The sequence below is a fragment of the Malus sylvestris genome, chromosome 2, assembly GCF_916048215.2.
Source record: "Malus sylvestris chromosome 2, drMalSylv7.2, whole genome shotgun sequence".
Lineage (NCBI taxonomy): Eukaryota > Viridiplantae > Streptophyta > Magnoliopsida > Rosales > Rosaceae > Malus > Malus sylvestris.
Window position 1 is genome coordinate 3,123,350 of NC_062261.1, and position 18,935 is coordinate 3,142,284.

An 18,935-nucleotide genomic window follows, 5' to 3' on the forward strand; every position below is an offset into this window, starting at 1 on the left:
TATAATTAGTATATAATATAGGTAGAGAGTGATTAGGTTGTTGGGGTGTCTTGGCTGTTGAAAAGTGTAACCCATCTCATGTGTGGTTCACCACTCACCACTCTTAGTTGTTTATAGAAGATGAACCACCTATAGAAGTTGAACCAATTTAGTTGGTAGAACTTCTTGCCTGGGATAATTTTCTTATACCCTGTGGAACTAGCGACGTCAAATTGTATTTTTGTGAGAGCTGTCGAATATATATTACTTGCGGCTACCTTTTTTTAATAGGACTGTAAATTTGACTATGTTCTCATATATTCTATACAACAAGATTATTTAACTGTTAAATTTTGATCATTATCGATCTAGACAAATCTCAATGAAAATGGTGGCTGATGTGGAAGAATAAGGTATGAGCAGTAACCAATCACATAGAAACAGCCAACAAAAGACCACAGCATAGAAAGAACCAACACAACACTACAGCTGCTCTCAACGGTGGATTGAGATCCTCTCCGGATCTAAAACACTCATGAGTCTGTGAACCGTGCAATTCAGAGTGTTCAAGAGAGATATATATATATATAGAGAGAGAATGTGTGTGAGTCTGTGAGATGAGTCAATAATATAGACTAATAAAAATCACATGATTTAAATTGAACGGTCAATATTAATCAATTAGGTAGTTCTAGAGTGTGAGATTTGGAAAGAATCTCAATTCTTCATTGGCTTCCAAAATCTTGGCCCGGCAGTCTATCTTAGTCTTACATGTCTAGTCTCTACCACGTGCGCTATCACTGTTTTTCTGATTAGTGACAGCAAAATGGGGAAGAAAAAAAAAACTGGGCAATCCGGTCCTGGTGTAAACTTGAAGCCACCGAGCACGAGTTTTGGCTTCCTTCTATGGACCACAATTTTAGGCCTAAGTCACGTTCTACACCACCATTCAAGTCTTCGTATCAAAATGAGCCACGAGCTTCGCATTTTTATAACATCTCGACGACATTTTGACATTCAACTGATTTATACTTTTTGACAAGTCTTGGTGTTAACTAATGACGTGGAAGAGATGGATCCACTCACAAAACATCGTCGATGTGATTCTTGCTCTACAAATGAGCCGTTAATGGTTGACTAGATTATCAACCTACAAGGGTGTAAATTGGACAAATGTCTTAAAAGTTGAGGTGCAATGTGAAAAATTATAACCTCGTGAGTCATTTAGAAATTCACCTCTAACCTCGATGGCGGGAAGTGTCCTTAGTCTAAAATTCTACTATTTAATTTTTAACCGTTAAATCCGTAGTCAAGAATTCAATACCAAAGATTTAACGGTATAAATGTTAACAGTATAGATAATAGATGGTTAGATACATTGACATGTGTCAAGAGATGTGGTTGTTATAATATCAGTATGGTTGTTATAAGTAGGATAAGGTGTCTTAGTGAAGAAGTAATATAGATAACTATATAACAATTGTAAGTAGAGTAATTCAGTAACTTTGCAGTGCAGAAATATAATATCACAGAGAGGTTATTACATAACTATATAACATGTATGTTAAGCAACATATTAAGTTGCAGTAATGTAATATCACAGAGAAGATGAAGAGGTTTTAGAGATAGAAAGATAGAGAGAGAGAGAGAGAGAGAGAAATGAATTATATTTCTGTACTGCAAAGTTACTGAATTACTCTACTTACAATTGTTATATAGTTATCTATATTACTTCTTCACTAAGACACCTTATCCTACTTATAACAACCATACTGATATTATAACAACCACATCTCTTGACACATGTCAATGTATCTAACCATCTATTATCTATACTGTTAACATCCTCCCTCAAGCTCAGGAGAAGGACCACGAAGCCTGAGATTGCAGCAATGAGCACGAAAAAGTGGTGCAGATAGGCCATTTGTCAGAATATCAGCAAATTGCTCATTAGAGGAAACAAACTGCATTTGAAGTAACTGTTGGGCAACCCTGTCACGAACAAAATGGATATCAATCTCAATATGTTTGGTTCGTTGATGCATCACTGGATTACAAGTCAGAGCAATAGCCGAGAGGTTATCACAAAACATAATGGATGGAGTCGAAACTGTAATCTGCAGAAAAGTGAGAATCTGTCTTATCCAATCAAGCTCAGCTGCTGTTGTAGCAATGGCACGATACTCAGCTTCAGTAGAAGAGCGAGAGACAGTGTTCTGCTTCTTTGATGACCACGAAATGGGATTAGAACCCAAGAAAACAACCAAACCTGTTGTAGAGCGTCGATCATTCGTATCCCCTGCCCAGTCCGCATCACTAAATGCATTTAACTCCAAGTCGCCCTTGGTATATTGAAGACCATAATGTTGAGTGCCGTTAAGATACCGTAATATCCTTTTGATAGCCAAGTAATGAGACTCCATGGGACACTGCATGAACTGAGCAACCTGATGGACCGAAAAAGCAATATCAGGTCTTGTGAAAGTTAGATACTGTAAGGCGCCCACTATACTTCTGTATAAATGAGGATTGTCAAATGGTATGCCATCATCCTTAAGAAGACGATGAGAAGGCAGACAAGGAGTAGCACAAGACTTGGACTGATGCATTTCTGTCTTTGTCAATAACTCGGTGACATATCTATGCTGAGACAGAAACAACCCTTCTGTATTGGTTGTGATTTGAACACCAAGGAAATAATGGAGTGGTCCCAGATCCTTGATATCAAATTCTGTAGCCAACGCAGAAATTAGCTCTGGAATGACAGAAATGGCACTGCCAGTGATGATGATATCATCCACATAGAGAAGAAGAAGTACTATTCCAGAAGAAGTTTGTTTGACAAACAATGAAGTGTCGGCATAAGTTGTGTGAAATCCCAAGGAAGGCAAGAACTTAGTAAATCTCTCATTCCATGCCCGGGGAGCTTGTTTGAGACCGTATAAAGACTTGTGAAGTCTACACACTGAGGATGAATAGATAGGGTCTACAAACCCCGGAGGCTGCGCCATATACACTTCTTCTTCCAAAATACCATGCAAAAAAGCATTTTTGACATCGAGCTGCCGTAAACCCCAACCATAATGTGCAGCTAAGGCAAGAACAAGACGTACTGTAGTAGGCTTAACAACAGGACTGAAGGTTTCACCATAATCGATTCCTGCCTCCTGATTGAACCCCTTGGCCACAAGCCGAGCCTTGTATCTCGAAATGGCACCATCAGCATGTCTCTTGATCTTAAACACCCACTTGCACCCCACAAGGTTTCTGTTTGATGGTAAAAGAACTAAGGACCAAGTTTTCTGGGAATGCAAGGCTTGTAGTTCCTCCTCCATGGCTTTATACCAAACTGGCGATTTAAGAGCAGATTTATAAGACAGTGGTTCAATATGAGATAAGTCAACGTCTGTAGTTGGAGAAGTCAGAGCACTAAATGCTTTCTTCTTGACAATACCACTCTTCGATCGTGTTTGCATAGGATGCAAGTTAAATGGAGGTAGAGGAAGAATGACTTGTAAACTTTCTGGAAGAAACTCAGGAGCCACAGGAATGGAAGGAGAAGTACACTGAGGGACATTGCAAGTAATGGGGGAGCTGATGTCGTCGGTTGCTGTTGGCTGAGACAGTTCAGGTGCAGGAGAAGGATTGGAAGATCTAGGAGTGGCAGTAGCAGTGCGAGGTATAACACTAAGGCTAGGCACAGATGAATTAGATGACACTCCAACAAGCAGGTTATCCCGTGTAATAGACACTGGATTCATTGGTATTTGAGGAACAGACTGTGAAGTAGAAACAGATGACTTTTGGACAAGAGAGGAATAAGGGAAATCACACTCATCAAATATAACATGTCGTGAAATATAAATTCTCTTTGAGCTAACTTCAAAACAGATGTACCCCTTGTATTTAGATGCATAACCCAGAAAGATACATAACTTGGTTTTAGGTTGCAGCTTGTTACTAGTATAAGGCTTTAAGAATGGGAAACATGCACAACCAAAGATTCTAAGGTGTTGAACATCTGGAACTGAATTGAACAGAACCTCAAATGGTGACTGATTATTTGTAGTTGAAGAAGGCATCCTATTTATAAGGTATATCGCAGTTTGACAAGCAAAGGACCAGAAATATGCTGGAAGATGTGCATTCTGTAACAATGTGATGGAGGTTTCAACTACATGCCTATGTTTGCGTTCTGCCAGCCCATTTTGTTCTGGAGTATGGGGACAAGAGATTTGATGAGTGATCCCTTTATCTAACAGAAAAGATTGAAGAGTGTGACTTGTATATTCCCCACCCCCATCACTTTGTAAAGTTTTAACAGAAACTGCAAAGTGATTAAAAATGAACTGATAGAAACCAATGAACACAGAGCAGACTTCACTTTTATTATGTAGAGGAAAAAGCCAACAATATCGAGTACACTCATCAATGAATGTCACGTAGTATTTAAAACCATCAATAGAGGTACACGGAGCAGGGCCCCAGACATCACTATGAACTATTTGAAAAGGATTTACAGCCTTAGACACAGAGGATGAAAATGGGAGCTTGCTGAATTTTCCTTGTAAACAAGAATGACACACAGAAGATGAGACATCATAGGGGACTGAGACATTGGACTTTCTAAGAATAGTAAACAAAATGGAATTGGATGGGTGACCTAGTCTGCTATGCCATAGATTGGAATGTACTTTCTGTCCAAGAAATGCAGTTGTATAGGCTTGATGCTGAATCGCAGCTGGTCTTGACATTGGTAGTGGATATAACCCATTACTGCATTGGCCCTTGTACAGAATCCTCCCTGTGGCATTGTCCTGAATCCAGAAATTAAAAGCATCAAAGATTAGCCAACAATGGTTATCTAGACAAATTCTGTGCACAGACAACAAATTCTGAGTAATTTTGGGAACATATAAAATGGAATTAAGCTTCAAATTTTGAGTAGGGGTCTGAATGATAGAAGAACCAATGTGTGAAATTGGTAAACCTGCACCATTCGCAGTTTGAATGGTCTATGTGGATGAGAATGGAATAGCCAAGGAAAGATTCTGTAAGTCTGCAGTGAGGTGATTTGTTGCCCCTGAATCTGTAATCCAGAACTGCTGAGATGAATCATTTGATGGTGGAGTGGATGAGGAAGAGTTTACATGCATTGCCGTCATTTGAGAAGCAGAACCAGAAATATTGGCATTTCGAAAATGACAGAACTGAGCAGTGTGATTCTTCTTGCCACATATTTGACAGCCATCAACTACAACAACATCAGTATTTCGAAACCGACAGGTATCAGCAAGGTGACCAAATTTTCCACATATTTGGCAAGCTGATTGGGTTGGAGGGGCACCAAGAATACCAGGAGCAGGAGTTGTATAGGTATTTCGTGAATTCCCAAATCGAGAATTAGTATTATAGTTGAATTTTCCTCGACCCTTGTTCTTGATGTAATTATTCTTGAAATATGTATGTTGCTGAAGTGGGACACCAGAAGATTGATGTGGTGAATACCCGGGACTTGGATTGGCAGAAACCCCTTGACTATGACCACCAGATTCAGAGTTCTTGGCAATCATGGCAGACAAAAATGGCGTAACAGCTGTATTCTCAATCATTGCTTCTTCAGCAAGCAACTGAGACCTCAGATCCTTAAGAGAAATAACATTCTCTCGACCTCGAATGATAGACCGGATGGTATTATATTCTCCCGATAAGCCATTAAGAGTGAGAATGACAATATCATCATCCTCGAAATGAACTCTCCAAAGAATAGTTTCTACAGAATAAAACATTCGAAGAATCGGGAGAACCGCCCTTGTCAGTACCAATATGGGTCACTCAGAAATGTCAGAGGCCCATTGACAAGGATCGTCAGGGGATAAACAAAGGCCCAAAGGCCCACTTAAACTTCATGGATATTTATGGATTCCTTCAGTCGAGGAGTGCTCCTTCACTAGGCCCACAGTATAATGGTTTCTTTTTCTCTTTTCGGAAAATTGCATAAAGTTATATTACATCACCGCAAGTATTTACTAACAAAAATATTAAACACACATCTTTCTTTATTTTTTTATCTGTTTTTTATTTGTTGTTTTCATTTGATTTACTCATTTTATCAAAAATTAAAAAAAAATACGTGGAAAATTACCTCTTTGGAAATAGTAGACAAATTATATTTTTAGATCATATTTTGTAAACCAAAAGATGTAACGGTTAATGGTTGGATTTCATTTTAGTGATTTTAAAAATAAATCAACTATTAAACATCTTATCACGTGGTTGAGGATATGATCTCTAAACATCATTCAGAATGAGACCCACTCCAAATCTGTGTTTGGAGTCCGCAGATCAAGAGATTTGGACCATTCAAGAGAGAAAGAGAACTATGTAGTTTTAATTTTTTGAATTTTTGAGGTGGGCAACTGAGATGAGCTAATGAGAACGTCCGGATCTCTCTATCTACGAGCTATGAACAAATATCTAGAGTAGATCTCAATTTATTACGATCCTAGCTCTCTTATCGCTATAATGCGTATTTTTGATTAAAAATTCCGGCCAAATAAATGAAAGTCAATTGTAATTATATTTCCCAAATCAAAACGAAATTAGGGGAGCTATCAGCTCAAGGCTCAAGCTATCGACTGTTCAACTGTACTTACAATGCCGACTAGACTGTAATTTTCAAAAGTCAGCATCAAACAAACCAATCGGTGTTTTTCGTTCTTTTGCGAAAGGATTTGGATGAGGCAAACAACAGATAGGTTTATTTGTGTGGTTCATCGGTTTCCACGATTCCCAACAAGGCAACGTAGACCCCCACCATTTTTGGAGGCAACCAAAACCTCCCTCTGCAGCAAACCTCACTGCAAAACCCCCACTGAAATTTGAGCGTAAACCCATGATCCTTTCGTCTTCTCCGTCTGATCGAATCGTTCGAGCAGTTTGACTCGATCCAATGTCGTCCATATCGTCGAAATTTGCTCTCAAGGATTTCAAGCTGAGAACATGCGACGCTTTCTGCAGGCCAGCTGCTTCTTTATCTGCAAGGAGGCTGCAGTCTCATCTGGGTATGTTGGATATAATATTTCGTTGATTTTTGTTTCTGGATTGTGATGCGGAATTTGGCAATTGGGTTCTGGTTGTTTTGATGATTTATCTGTAAAGTTTTGTGCTTTGGGACTTTAAATTTGCTGACAAGAAATTTGGGTTAAGCTCGTTTTGATGTTTTATCTGTAAATTTTTGTGCTTTGAGACTTTGATTTGATCATTTTCGGGTTCCTGAATTGTGGGGAGTGTGACATTTATTTATGTCCCTCCGTTTCTAGCATTTCTTTTTCTAACATTGATTGGTGTTTCAGACTTAAGGGGTGAACTTTCTGTGCCTGAGAATGTAAGGTGCTGTGCGATCCAAAGCAAGACATGGAGTCCCATCGTTGCGAAACCTTCTTCTTCGATAATTCAAACATCAAGGTGTGTTTTATGTTTCTTGTTACCTTTGTTTGATGAGAGAAATGAGCATATATGTTAGTATATCAATGTGATCATGCACAAGAGTTACTGTTAATGCTGGTGGGAACAATAGTGGTCTCGTAGTTCAATTTTGTAAGGGCAATCGGAATAAGTGTGTTTAGTCTTGGAGGAGAATGTGGAATATACACCAGTTGGATGATGTAGGACAATAACGGTCTCAACCATTTACGCTCTAGGCTGTCCTAATTTTAGCCAACTATTTGTAAAGATGATCACCGTTTTCATGCACTTCCTGGTTATGAATACCCAAGTCTACATTCATCAGCTTGTTGACAACTATATGTAGGAACTCCAAAGTTTTCTGCAAGGCTGCAACAAATGTATCTGGAGATCTTCCTAGTAGTACGCCTAGCGGGATGAACCTGTATGAGAAAATAATCGAAACTTTGACAACTCTATTTCCTGTGTGGGTAGGTGTTACATTGTATTTAACCAGATTCTCATCTTTGGTACTTCTTAATTGCTTACTTCTGTGTATATTTAAAATAAAGCTTTCCCAAGAACACCTGCAAGTTTTAAATCTACTTCCGTGGACAGGTCATATTGGGCACCATCCTGGGGATCTACAAGCCAGCTGCGGTAATCTCTCTGTCTGCTACTTCATTGTGTGGCATATCAACTAGTGTATAACTAGCTTATTTATGGCGTTTCTACAGGTAACTTGGTTGCAGACAGACCTTTTCACGCTTGGCCTTGGTTTCCTCATGCTTTCCATGGGGTTGACATTGACCTTTGAGGACTTTAGACGATGTTTGCGTAATCCTTGGACAGTGAGTAGCATCCACTCACATTTAAATCACGGACAGTATCTGAAACAGAATAATCTAGTTTTAAATTATAATTAATTTTTCTGTTGCAGGTGGGTGTAGGTTTTCTTGCACAGTACATGATCAAACCCCTACTAGGTTTTGTTATTGCCCTGGTAATTCTTCGTCAAAACTTTTGTTGTCTGTCATGTAATTTACTAGTGAAATGTTTTACAGTTGTAATTAAATTTTTACTCAATTCAGACTTTAGCAAAAAAATCTCATGTTTACTGCCAGTGTTTGAAGATCTTCTCTTCTATTACAAAGAAGGGGAATGTTGACTGGATTAAGTTTATGGATTACATATTTTGGATTCTATATTGGTGAACAGCTTGCGAGTGTTTAGATGCAGGTGTAACATTGATGAAATATAAGTGTTATCTAAAATTCATTTTGATTTTCAGACTCTCAAACTTTCTGCACCTATTGCGACTGGTCTTATCTTGGTCTCGTGCTGTCCTGGTGGTCAGGCATCAAATGTTGCAACTTATATCTCTAAGGGAAACGTAGCGCTTTCTGTTCTCATGACAACGTAAGTTACATGCCCTCAAATGTTTTTGTTTGTTTTGACTTTTGGCAGGTCCTGGATATGTTTGCAGTATTTATTAACTTATACTGCTACTGAAGTATGATAAAACCAGACTCGACAGCCTTTTGTTTATCGTAATGTCACATATTGAAGCAACAATTATTTTGTGGTCATTCTGTAGGTGTTCAACAATAGGAGCTATTATTATGACACCACTTCTTACCAAGCTTCTTGCTGGCCAGCTTGTTCCAGTTGATGCTGTGGTAAGTTGGAACATGGTTAACAAACTTTGTTGATAAATTATGTAATACTTGAACTTCTGCAGTTTATAAGTAATACTTGCTGGCCAGCACTTCCAATAGTAATTAAAGAAATTTTACGGATAAAATATAAGGATACGGAAATAGTCTGTTTACGCTGAGATTTTCTCCCCGCCATCTTTGCAGGGCCTGGCTCTCAGCACTTTCCAGGTTGTTTTAATGCCAACAATTGTAGGAGGTAAATAGAAGGTTTTTACAGTTATCCTTGGAATTTGAAATCTTTCTACAAATCATAGCTTATTTCCAATATCTGGACATAAATTTATAATCAACCCTCTCCCCCCCTGCTTTCCATGACAGTACTGGCAAATGAGTTCTTCCCCAAATTCACTTCAAAAATAGCCGCGGTGACACCTTTAATTGGAGTAATGCTCACCACTCTACTCTGTGCCAGCCCGGTAAGTTGCAAACATATACTGAATTGACTTCCATATGGATACATTTTGTTTCTCCTCAGTAAATTCATAGTAGTTACATTACGAATCTAATAGGGTAACTTGTATGCGCATAATTGTTAAGATCGGGCAAGTTTCGGAAGTCTTGAAAACACAAGGAGCGCAACTGATACTCCCGGTGGCTATTCTGCACGGTGCTGCATTTGGTATTGGTTACTGGATTTCGAAATTATCATTTGGTGAATCTACATCTCGTACCATATCCATAGAGTGTGGGATGCAGGTAGTCATCTTCTCATTCAGTATTTTCTTACTGATTTTCGCAGAGTGTTTGTCAAGTTGAACGAGTTCATACATTTAAGTACCCTCTAACTACTTTATCGATATTTCGTTTGCAGAGCTCAGCACTTGGATTTTTACTTGCTCAAAAACATTTTACAAACCCTCTTGTTGCCGTCCCTTCTGCTGTCAGCGTTGTTTGCATGGCGGTATGGTTATCTTAAACTCTCTTAATTTCCTTCTTAACTACCCTTTTGAGTTAATTAATTATGGGAGTTCTACAAATTACAACGTTATTTACTATCATCGTGCATTGTCCCTCCGAACAGCTTGGTGGGAGTGCTCTTGCTGTCTTCTGGAGAAACAGACCAATTCCAATCGATGACAAGGATGATTTCAAGGAATGAGAAACTTGGCCTCCCTTTTTGTCTGGGTATTTTTTACTTAATTACTTGTTAGAGATGGTACTTTTTATTACCAAGTTATATGTGCATTAGACATCAGTTTTATGTCAAGTTTTATTACTGTTAAAGCTATTAACACGGGGCTTTTCGCTCAAATTGTTAAACGCTTACCATTGCGTTGAGATCCTGTGTTCGAATCTCGTCTCTTCTTCTATCAAGAAAAGGGCTTTACATGCACATTGGAGGAAGTGCTTGAATTCAACCATGTGATTTATGGCAGATTTTTGTACACAACTGGGTTTATAATTTTTTTATTTTTATTTTTTTGAAAGGACTGGGTTTATAATTTATACATGCAATCAGTTTATTTTTTATTCCCTTGTTATGCATCGGTTCTGGGATTAGGGTTTTTTTCAGGAAACTGGAATTGAAAGTTCATGAGCTAATGGTATGCTCTACACTAATCATAAATTAATCAGCTTTTAATTATAAAAATGGAGGAATAAAGGGTCATGAATGGTTTTTTATTTTTTAAAAAGAGAACAACCGGTTGCGAACCACCGTATCAACTCCTTTCGAACCCGGAAGAAGATACTTAGGAATTACAATCCATCTGTGACCACAATCAAACAATTGTACATAAAGAGATTTTCTCTTGATCTCTTTTATCAAAGTCACCGGATCAAATGATCTAGGTCTTTAAAATTTCATCAAATGATTAAAAATTATTATAACTTTTAAAATATCAAAACAGATGGGCCGTTTGATAAAATTTTAAAAATTCAGATCCTTTTGATCCGGTGATCTTGACGAAGGAAATCCGAAATTTTACAACCCAAGTATTTGAACGCAAGACCTTTTAGAAAAAATTGAGAGGACTGGAATTGCCCAACCACCTATCTTTTGACTTCTGTGACCCCTTTTCAGCAAATCCGCGAAAGCATGTCCAACTCTTTTGGTTCCTTTTCTCTGGCACCAATGAAGACAATTAGCAGTAAATATTATAAACTGTGATGTGATTGATATATGCATACTTTTTACCGACCACAGATTGAAAAAGAGATAGAGGATCACTCCAAACTTATTCTCATCTTTTGACCAATCTGTGTGTCCTACTGTGATTGAATCAAAGAAAACTCGAAGTAGAACAGTTCCATCAGCTAGTTAGTCAAGTATTGGAACAAGATTACATGTATTGAAAGTTGTACTTATATAATCGGATGATATCTAAACATGGAACAAGTTGTTCTCTTGTTAGCGTGTTGACTGGTTAAGTACTCTTTCAAGTCAAAATAACATTAAAAACCACTTGTTAGGTTGCCCTATCTCTTTAACGCAAAGACAAGGAGAAGTAAAATGCCTTACATCAAATAAATTACATAAGAAAAACAATTGAATTATAGAAAAAAATGAGACCATTAAAATTAGGGAGTTTTAACGAAAAACCCGCGGTACTGTTCACTTTAACGAAAAATCATATTTTTACGCTAAAAAGTCAAACATGGTACTATTTATTTTACCCTTTATTTTGTCATTATCTTTAAAACTCAAAGTTTTCAATCATTTTTCATTAGTTTCTTTTAAAATTATTTGATGTGGAAATCATGGTTTAAATGATATAAACATGGATGTGTTGCTTGCCAACCAAGTTATTAAAAAATTGGCAAAAATAGAACTCCCAACAAACATTTTAAAAATACATAAATTAAAGACCAACATGTTTCTGCACGGGTTGCGTGCCATTTTAGAATTATGTGTAACTTTTCTTTTAATATAGAGGCATCCACCGATTACAATTTTATTTTTTTTATGCAATCTTGATAGAATATGAGGCGGCAATACATTTTTGTTTATAAATTCAATGGCCATAAAAAATTCATCTTTGTCCACCGTTAATTATTTTAGTTATTTTGTGAAAAATTTACGTTAAATAAATATAAAATGACAAAAATATTCTCAATTTTATCAAATTATTTTGATCAATTATTTATTAAAGTTGTTGTTTTATTTTGATTCTTGTTTAACAGAATTTTCACGGAATAGTCAAAATAATTTATAGTAAATAAACTTAAAAACCACTTCAACTCAAGAATTAGAGTGCAAAAGTTATGTTAATTCAGGAACTATTTCGGCAAAAATGCCAAATGGAAATTATTATTTTAGTGGTGACTTACTGAGGGGGTGACCGTCTTCCTTCAACTTTATTTTATAAGTTTAATAGAATGAGAAAGATAGAATATATTTTGACAAAAAAAAAAGAAGAGAAAGATAGAATATTAAAAAAAAAACAACAACAACAACAAACAAACTCTCATTTGCTTCCGCAGAACAAAAAAAGACAGAGCCTCCGACATTCTACTTCATCATCGTCTGTTAAGTGTCCCAAGTTTCGGATTTTCCTGCAAATTAAACTTGCTGCGAATATCTTAGTCATGTCTCAGAGCCAGACCAATTGGGAAGCTGATAAAATGTTAGTAATTTTGCACTGTAAAATTTTCTTTTTTCCTAACGTTATTTTCGTAGAAAATTTTCTGGGGTTTTTCGTGTTCTTACTGCCATAGCAGCAACTTGGATTCTGGGGGTTTTTTGTAGTGAGTTTTTGGTTGTAGGGTTTTGGTGGGTACTATTGTTTTCTCATCTTTTATTCCAAATGGGTATTTTATGGTGTTTTGCTTTTTGGCTTTTGGGTTTGTTTCAAACCATCCTTTCGTTTAAAGATTGAACCTTTGCTGTTGGGTTGTGTAAATTTGTGTTTTTCATGTTTTGCTGACCTTAATCTGTATTGGGTTGTTTGATTTTTACATGTTTTTGCAAGCTATTTCGAGATATCCTCAATGTTTTTTTGTGTATGATAAGGTTGTGTTCTTGTTGTTGGTAACGCCCTGGCTGTCTGGCTCCCAGTTTTCTATTTTTTCCTCGTGCTCCAGAAAAAAAAAGGGGAAATAAGAAAGAAATTTAACTTTTCAGACTTGTATGGGGACATTGGGGATCCAAAAAGTTGTTCTTCTTACATTTTCTTAGCGGAAGTAAAGCAACATGTCTTTTGATGCTGTGGATTTTCTTAAAACAGTTTAAAATTTTGTTTCTCGTGTTTGATTCAGTTACTTCTAGGAACTAAATAATTCGCTTCAACAAAATTTGACATTAAAAAGGATAATTAGTGATAAGAATTTGAGTTTTCGGGGCTCGAAGATCTTCACTTTTAATAGTTCCATTCATTTTCTTGGCACTGGGTTGGTAGATTATCATCATGTGAGATGTTATGTTTCTGCATTTTGTACCTTCTGCCAATGTTATTTTCTGCAGATTCTCAAGTGTTAAGAGTTTTTTTTTGGATTCGTGACGTGTGGAAACATTATAATGTGTTTGGATCACAGGTTGGATGTGTATATCTATGATTACCTTATGAAGAGAAAATTACATGCTTCTGCAAAGGCATTTCAAGATGAAGGAAAAGTTTCCACGGATCCTGTCGGTGAGAATATACTTAAATCTGCCAAAGAAAAGAGATTCATTGTATATACGTGAATTTATATCTGAATTTAACTAAATTTCTTTGATTTTATGGTTGCTTCAGCTATTGATGCACCTGGTGGCTTTCTTTTCGAATGGTGGTCTGTCTTTTGGGACATATTCATTGCTAGGACGAATGAGAAGCACTCAGAAGCAGCTGCATCTTACATTGAGGTATGGACTTAGATTTGACTTCATTCCTGGCTCTATTGTTTTTGCCGCCCTTGCAATATAGTTGGCATCTTTTGAATTTCTCCATTTTAAGTCGTTTCAATGTTTGTCTGGATGTGTTAGACTCAAGTGATAAAGGCGAGGGAGCAGCAGCAGCAGCAGAAGCCTCAGCTGCAAGATCAAATGCAAATGCAGCAGCTTCTATTACAAAGGCATGCTCAGCAGCAACAGCAGCAGCGACAACAACAACAACAACAGCAGCAGCCACAGCAGCAACAGCAACAGCAGCAGCAGCGTCGAGATGGGACCCAGCTTCATAATGGCACTGCCAATGATTCTCTTTTGAGGCAGAACCCTGCAACTGCAAATTCTATGGCAACAAAAATGTACGAGGAGAGATTAAAGCTTCCACCACAGAGAGATGCTATGGATGATGCAGCTATCAAGGTAATGAGTTTTGCCATATTACTCCGAGAGACTTTCTTTCTTTCTATCTTATATTCGTTTAATCTAGTTACAAACTCACAATACTTACACCATGCAGCAAAGGTTAGGCGATAATATGAGTCAGCTTTTGGATCCCAATCATGTGTCGATGATGAAAGCAGCCACAGCAGGTGGCCAGCCTCCTGGGTATTTCTCTTAAGATTCCACATTTATCATGACTCAGCTTTACGGTGTAACACATGTTCTTTGCATGCAATGATACTTAGTATGAAAGTGGTTGAACTCCTTTACAGTCAAATGCTGCATGGTACACCTGGAGGTGTGTTGGGGAATCTTCAACAACCTCACAGTCGGAGTCAGCAACTTCCTGGTTCTTCACAGGTGATTATCATCAGTGATCTGTTTCCTCGCCTTTTATCCCTACAATTTGATTTTCTTATTGTGGGTGTGTTTTCTATGATGAAACAGGACATAAAGAGTGAGGTGATGAACCCCAGAGCTGTTGCTCCAGAAGGATCATTGATTGGCACTCATGGTACTGAATCTACTGATTGATATCATCAGTTAGGACTCATATTTAATGCAGAAAATGCAATTTCCATTTCAGTCTGTTGCATATTTCATTGCTTGTTAATGTGAAGAAATCATTACTCATATTTGTGTTTAATTCTTCTCTTACAAATGATTCGTGTTTTCATTTTAGGATCAAATCAAGGCAATAACAATTTGACTCTGAAAGGATGGCCTTTAACGGTAGGACTGAATATACCCTTCCACTCTATATGATTGTAATGTATCTTTTCTGTGTGTTTCTTTCAAATTAGATAAACAGTGGTTTTCTGATTGAGTTTCACCTTTTTAGGGATTTGATCGGCTTCGATCTGGGATTCTTCAGCAGCAAAATTCTTTGATGCAGTCCCCACAACCCTATAATCAACTTCTGCAACAGCAGCAACTTATGCTAGCACAACAAAATTTGGCTTCCCCATCTTCCAATGACTTGGACAATAGACGGATGAAAATGCTTCTCAACAATCGAAATATGGTTCTTGGGAAGGATGGTCAATTAAGTTCTGTCGATGTACCTAATGTTGGATCACCAGCGCAAGTTGGTTGCCCGGTCTTGCCTCGTGGAGATGCTGACATGCTAATGAAGGTATCATTTCTTCGTCTACGCTAGATTTTTTTAATAGCTTAACTATTATCACTAGATGTCAACTTCATGCTTCCTATATAGATTTGCTTATATAGCCAACTTATCAGTTACAGCAACAGCAGATGCAAAGCAACAATCAACAGCAGCAGCCATATTCGCAGCATCCGCTTTCAGGTCAGCATTCTCAGAATTCAAGCCAACACCTTCAGCAGCATGAAAAAATTATGGGTTCTGGCAGCATGGCGCCAGATGGTAGCATGCCTAACACCTTACAAGGGAATGATCAGGTTTTCTGTTACTGCCTATTGAATTCATGTGTTCTGTAGCTATGTCCTTTTTCTTGTCTATCTCTTTCTTTTCTTCAACTTGATCATTCAGTAAAAACGTTCTATAAATATATTGTGTAGTTTGCATGCTTTAACTTCCATCCTACATAACTGGTTTTATAATACTAAACTCAATTTCATCATATTTCTAGAGCCAATGGCTTTTTTATCTGTATTTTCGCTGTGAACATGATTAGTGTTGAATACTGTTATATGAGATTCTCACTTTAGTTTTCCTTGTTTAAGGCTTCAAAGAATCAACTTGGGCGAAAGAGAAAGCAGCCAGTGTCATCTTCGGGTCCTGCCAATAGCTCAGGGACAGTTAATACCACAGGACCATCTCCCAGTTCACCTTCAACGCCTTCTACTCACACAGCAGGAGATGTCATGTCTATGCCAACTTTACCCCATAATGGTGGTTCATCGAAGTCTCTACTTATGTTTGGCTCTGATGGCTTGGGCTCACGTGCATCAGCGCCAAATAAATTGGTTAGAAACTTGAAATTATTTTATCTAACTTCTCTGTATTGATTGCGTTTGGGATGACTTGATTTGTGTTACCCCAAGTCACTTGTAGTGGGTATAACATGCTCTTAGAGATTTGACTCACATGTGATTTTCTTATCATGAATGTGCCCTTTGCGAGAAAACGTAGAAAGTTTACTTATCAGGGATTGTTCTTAGAACTTCATTGGCAATCTGTAACTGAGCTATATATTGCAGACTGATGTAGACCGTTTTGTTGACGATGGATCTTTGGAGGATAACGTTGAGTCGTTCTTATCACATGATGATGCTGACCCTAGAGGTAGAGTCGTTCGGTGTTCAGATGTCAGCAAAGGTATGAACTTTGTTAATTATGTCAGAAGATGTATGTCTTGGTTTCTTCATACTAGAAATGTAACAAAAGGCTTTCTACATCTTCTTGATGAAATAGGCTTCAGTTTTAAGGAAGTCCAGCTTATTCCTGCAAGTACAAATAAAGTTGAATGTTGCCACTTATCTTCAGATGGAAAATCACTTGCCACTGGTGGGCATGACCGAAAGGTAAGCCTAGATCGAAATTTCATATAGATACTATGGGCATGACCAACTTAAATTGCTATCTGCTCCTTTTTTTAAAGAAGTGTTGCAAATATGAATGGTTCAAGTTTGATACTGTTTCAGTTGATCATATGGTTTATATAAATACACAATACTCATGATTAATTGATTAATTGATTATCTTGTGGTGCAGGCTGTATTGTGGTGCACTGAAACTTATAGTGTCAAGTCTACACTTGACGAGCATTCTCAATGGATAACTGACGTTCGCTTTAGTCCTAGCATGTCAAGGCTTGCTACATCTTCTGCTGACAAAACCGTCAGGGTTTGGGATGCTGATAACGTGGGTCGACATTTTTGTTTTTTCTTAATTCAATACAGTGCTGATAATGTTTCATGCAATTGATGATTTGATGTTATTTTGTGCAGCCTGGATATTCACTACGTACTTTTACGGGACATTCTTCCACTGTCATGTCGGTGGACTTCCACCCCAGCAAAGAGGACTTTCTCTGCTCCTGTGATAACAACAGTGAGATACGGTACTGGAGTATCAAGAACGGTAGTTGTGCTGGAGTTTTCAAGGTATACAGCATGGTGTTAATTTGTCTACTCTATATACGGAGTACCAGAATTCTGTTTCTCCGTTTAGTAAATCCATTTGTATCTAATAATTTTACCCTATTTTTTCAGGGTGGTGCAAGTCAGGTGAGGTTTCAACCGTGTTTTGGAAGAAACCTTGCTGCTGCAGCAGATAATTTCGTATCCATCTTGGATGTCGAGACACAAGTTTGCAGGCTTAAGTTACAGGTTTCTTGTTACTTCCCGTTATTTTTAATAGTTTTGGTATTGATTTTTAATTGTTAGGATGGGTAGTAGTGTCCACATTTGGGCTCTAGTGAAACTGTGAGTATATGAAAACAAGATTACTGTGTTCTTTTGCCCGGACACTCTTTTCTTTACAAATCGAATTAATGTATATACGATTTATACTTATCACCTCAAAATATATGACTCAAAATCTTATGATTACGGTCCTTGTTTCTTAAACTTTCCTAACCATCATGTTCATCATGATTGCTTTCTGATTTGTTTCTTGTGGTATTCATCATAGGGTCATAAAAGCGCTGTCCATTCTGTGTGCTGGGATCCTTCTGGCGATTATCTAGCATCAGTGAGTGACGATTTGGTTCGAGTGTGGACAATTGGTTCCAGCTGCAAAGGGGAATTCATTCACGAGTTGAGCTGTTCTGGCAACAAATTCAATACGTGTGTGTTCCATCCGACTTATCCTGCATTGTTGGTCATTGGCTGTTATGAGGTAAGTCATAACTTCTCTACCTTTGTTTTACACGATGACTTGCTCTTATCGAAGATGCTAAGCGAATTTTTGTTTTGATGTGGTGGGAATTCAGACTTTGGAGCTTTGGAACATGACCGAGAACAAGACAATGACTCTGCACGCTCACGACAAGCTAGTGTCTTCTCTGGCGGTATCAAGTGCTACTGGGTTAGTTGCTTCAGCCAGCCATGACAAGTGCGTCAAGCTCTGGAAGTGAGTCAGTATTTAGATGCTTTAGTTGTTTATATGGTTACTGTGTTGTAGCACGAAAAAGGGGGCTTTAGATCTTTAGTTTAATCAACCGCAGTTAACCGATACAAGAATTTTGTTGCCCCAAGCCTAACTGTGATTTCAAAACGATCTCGATCGAAGAATCTCGTTCAACTTAAGGGGATTATATGTAAATATATTTTCGGCCAAAGGAAATATCATCAGATGTATGCTAGTACAGCTTGTGTGCATCTGTCTGGATTAGTTCAAGCGTCTTTGTCGAAATACGTTGCTTTGTACTCAAGGTACTCTGTCCATGTTACCGGAGATAGAGCGGACGATTGTGGTCAATCAACGGTGATATCTTCACGTCCATTGGCTGGCCGTGGAAGTATGCGATCGAAATCCGATGGTGTAGTTCGTTCACAACTGCACGATGCACCGCAATCCTGAAGCGTCCGTTCTACAGTATGTGCATCAAATCACC

General features: G+C 37.9%; 2 protein-coding genes across 4 annotated transcripts; both read left to right on the top strand.

The window, feature by feature from the left end:
- The first annotated feature begins 6,661 nt into the window (after positions 1-6,661).
- On the top strand, positions 6,662-10,613 carry LOC126593762 (sodium/pyruvate cotransporter BASS2, chloroplastic-like). The gene is made up of 13 exons (XM_050259882.1): positions 6,662-7,043; positions 7,335-7,446; positions 7,793-7,916; positions 8,044-8,085; positions 8,163-8,276; positions 8,366-8,428; positions 8,717-8,844; positions 9,023-9,104; positions 9,288-9,339; positions 9,462-9,559; positions 9,681-9,839; positions 9,955-10,044; positions 10,165-10,613. Exons 1-13 carry the CDS (start codon positions 6,932-6,934, stop codon positions 10,240-10,242), a joined length of 1,254 nt encoding a protein of 417 aa, XP_050115839.1. The 5' UTR covers positions 6,662-6,931; the 3' UTR covers positions 10,243-10,613.
- Positions 10,614-12,510: 1,897 nt separating this feature from the next.
- LOC126593791 (transcriptional corepressor LEUNIG-like) lies at positions 12,511-18,718 on the top strand. Of its 3 annotated transcripts, none has more exons than XM_050259911.1 (18): positions 12,511-12,709; positions 13,617-13,714; positions 13,817-13,926; positions 14,047-14,370; positions 14,468-14,556; positions 14,664-14,751; positions 14,839-14,905; positions 15,074-15,123; positions 15,233-15,526; positions 15,640-15,813; positions 16,099-16,341; positions 16,576-16,693; positions 16,790-16,899; positions 17,090-17,239; positions 17,326-17,481; positions 17,590-17,706; positions 18,011-18,217; positions 18,312-18,718. In XM_050259911.1, the coding sequence occupies exons 1-18, from the start codon at positions 12,672-12,674 to the stop codon at positions 18,453-18,455; spliced, it is 2,577 nt and encodes an 858-aa protein (XP_050115868.1). In that variant the 5' UTR covers positions 12,511-12,671; the 3' UTR covers positions 18,456-18,718. The 3 variants fall into 3 exon arrangements, with proteins under 3 accessions (XP_050115868.1, XP_050115874.1, XP_050115862.1); XM_050259917.1 differs by having other exon boundaries at positions 15,649-15,813; XM_050259905.1 differs by having other exon boundaries at positions 12,512-12,709; positions 15,634-15,813.
- The last annotated feature ends 217 nt before the right edge of the window (positions 18,719-18,935 follow it).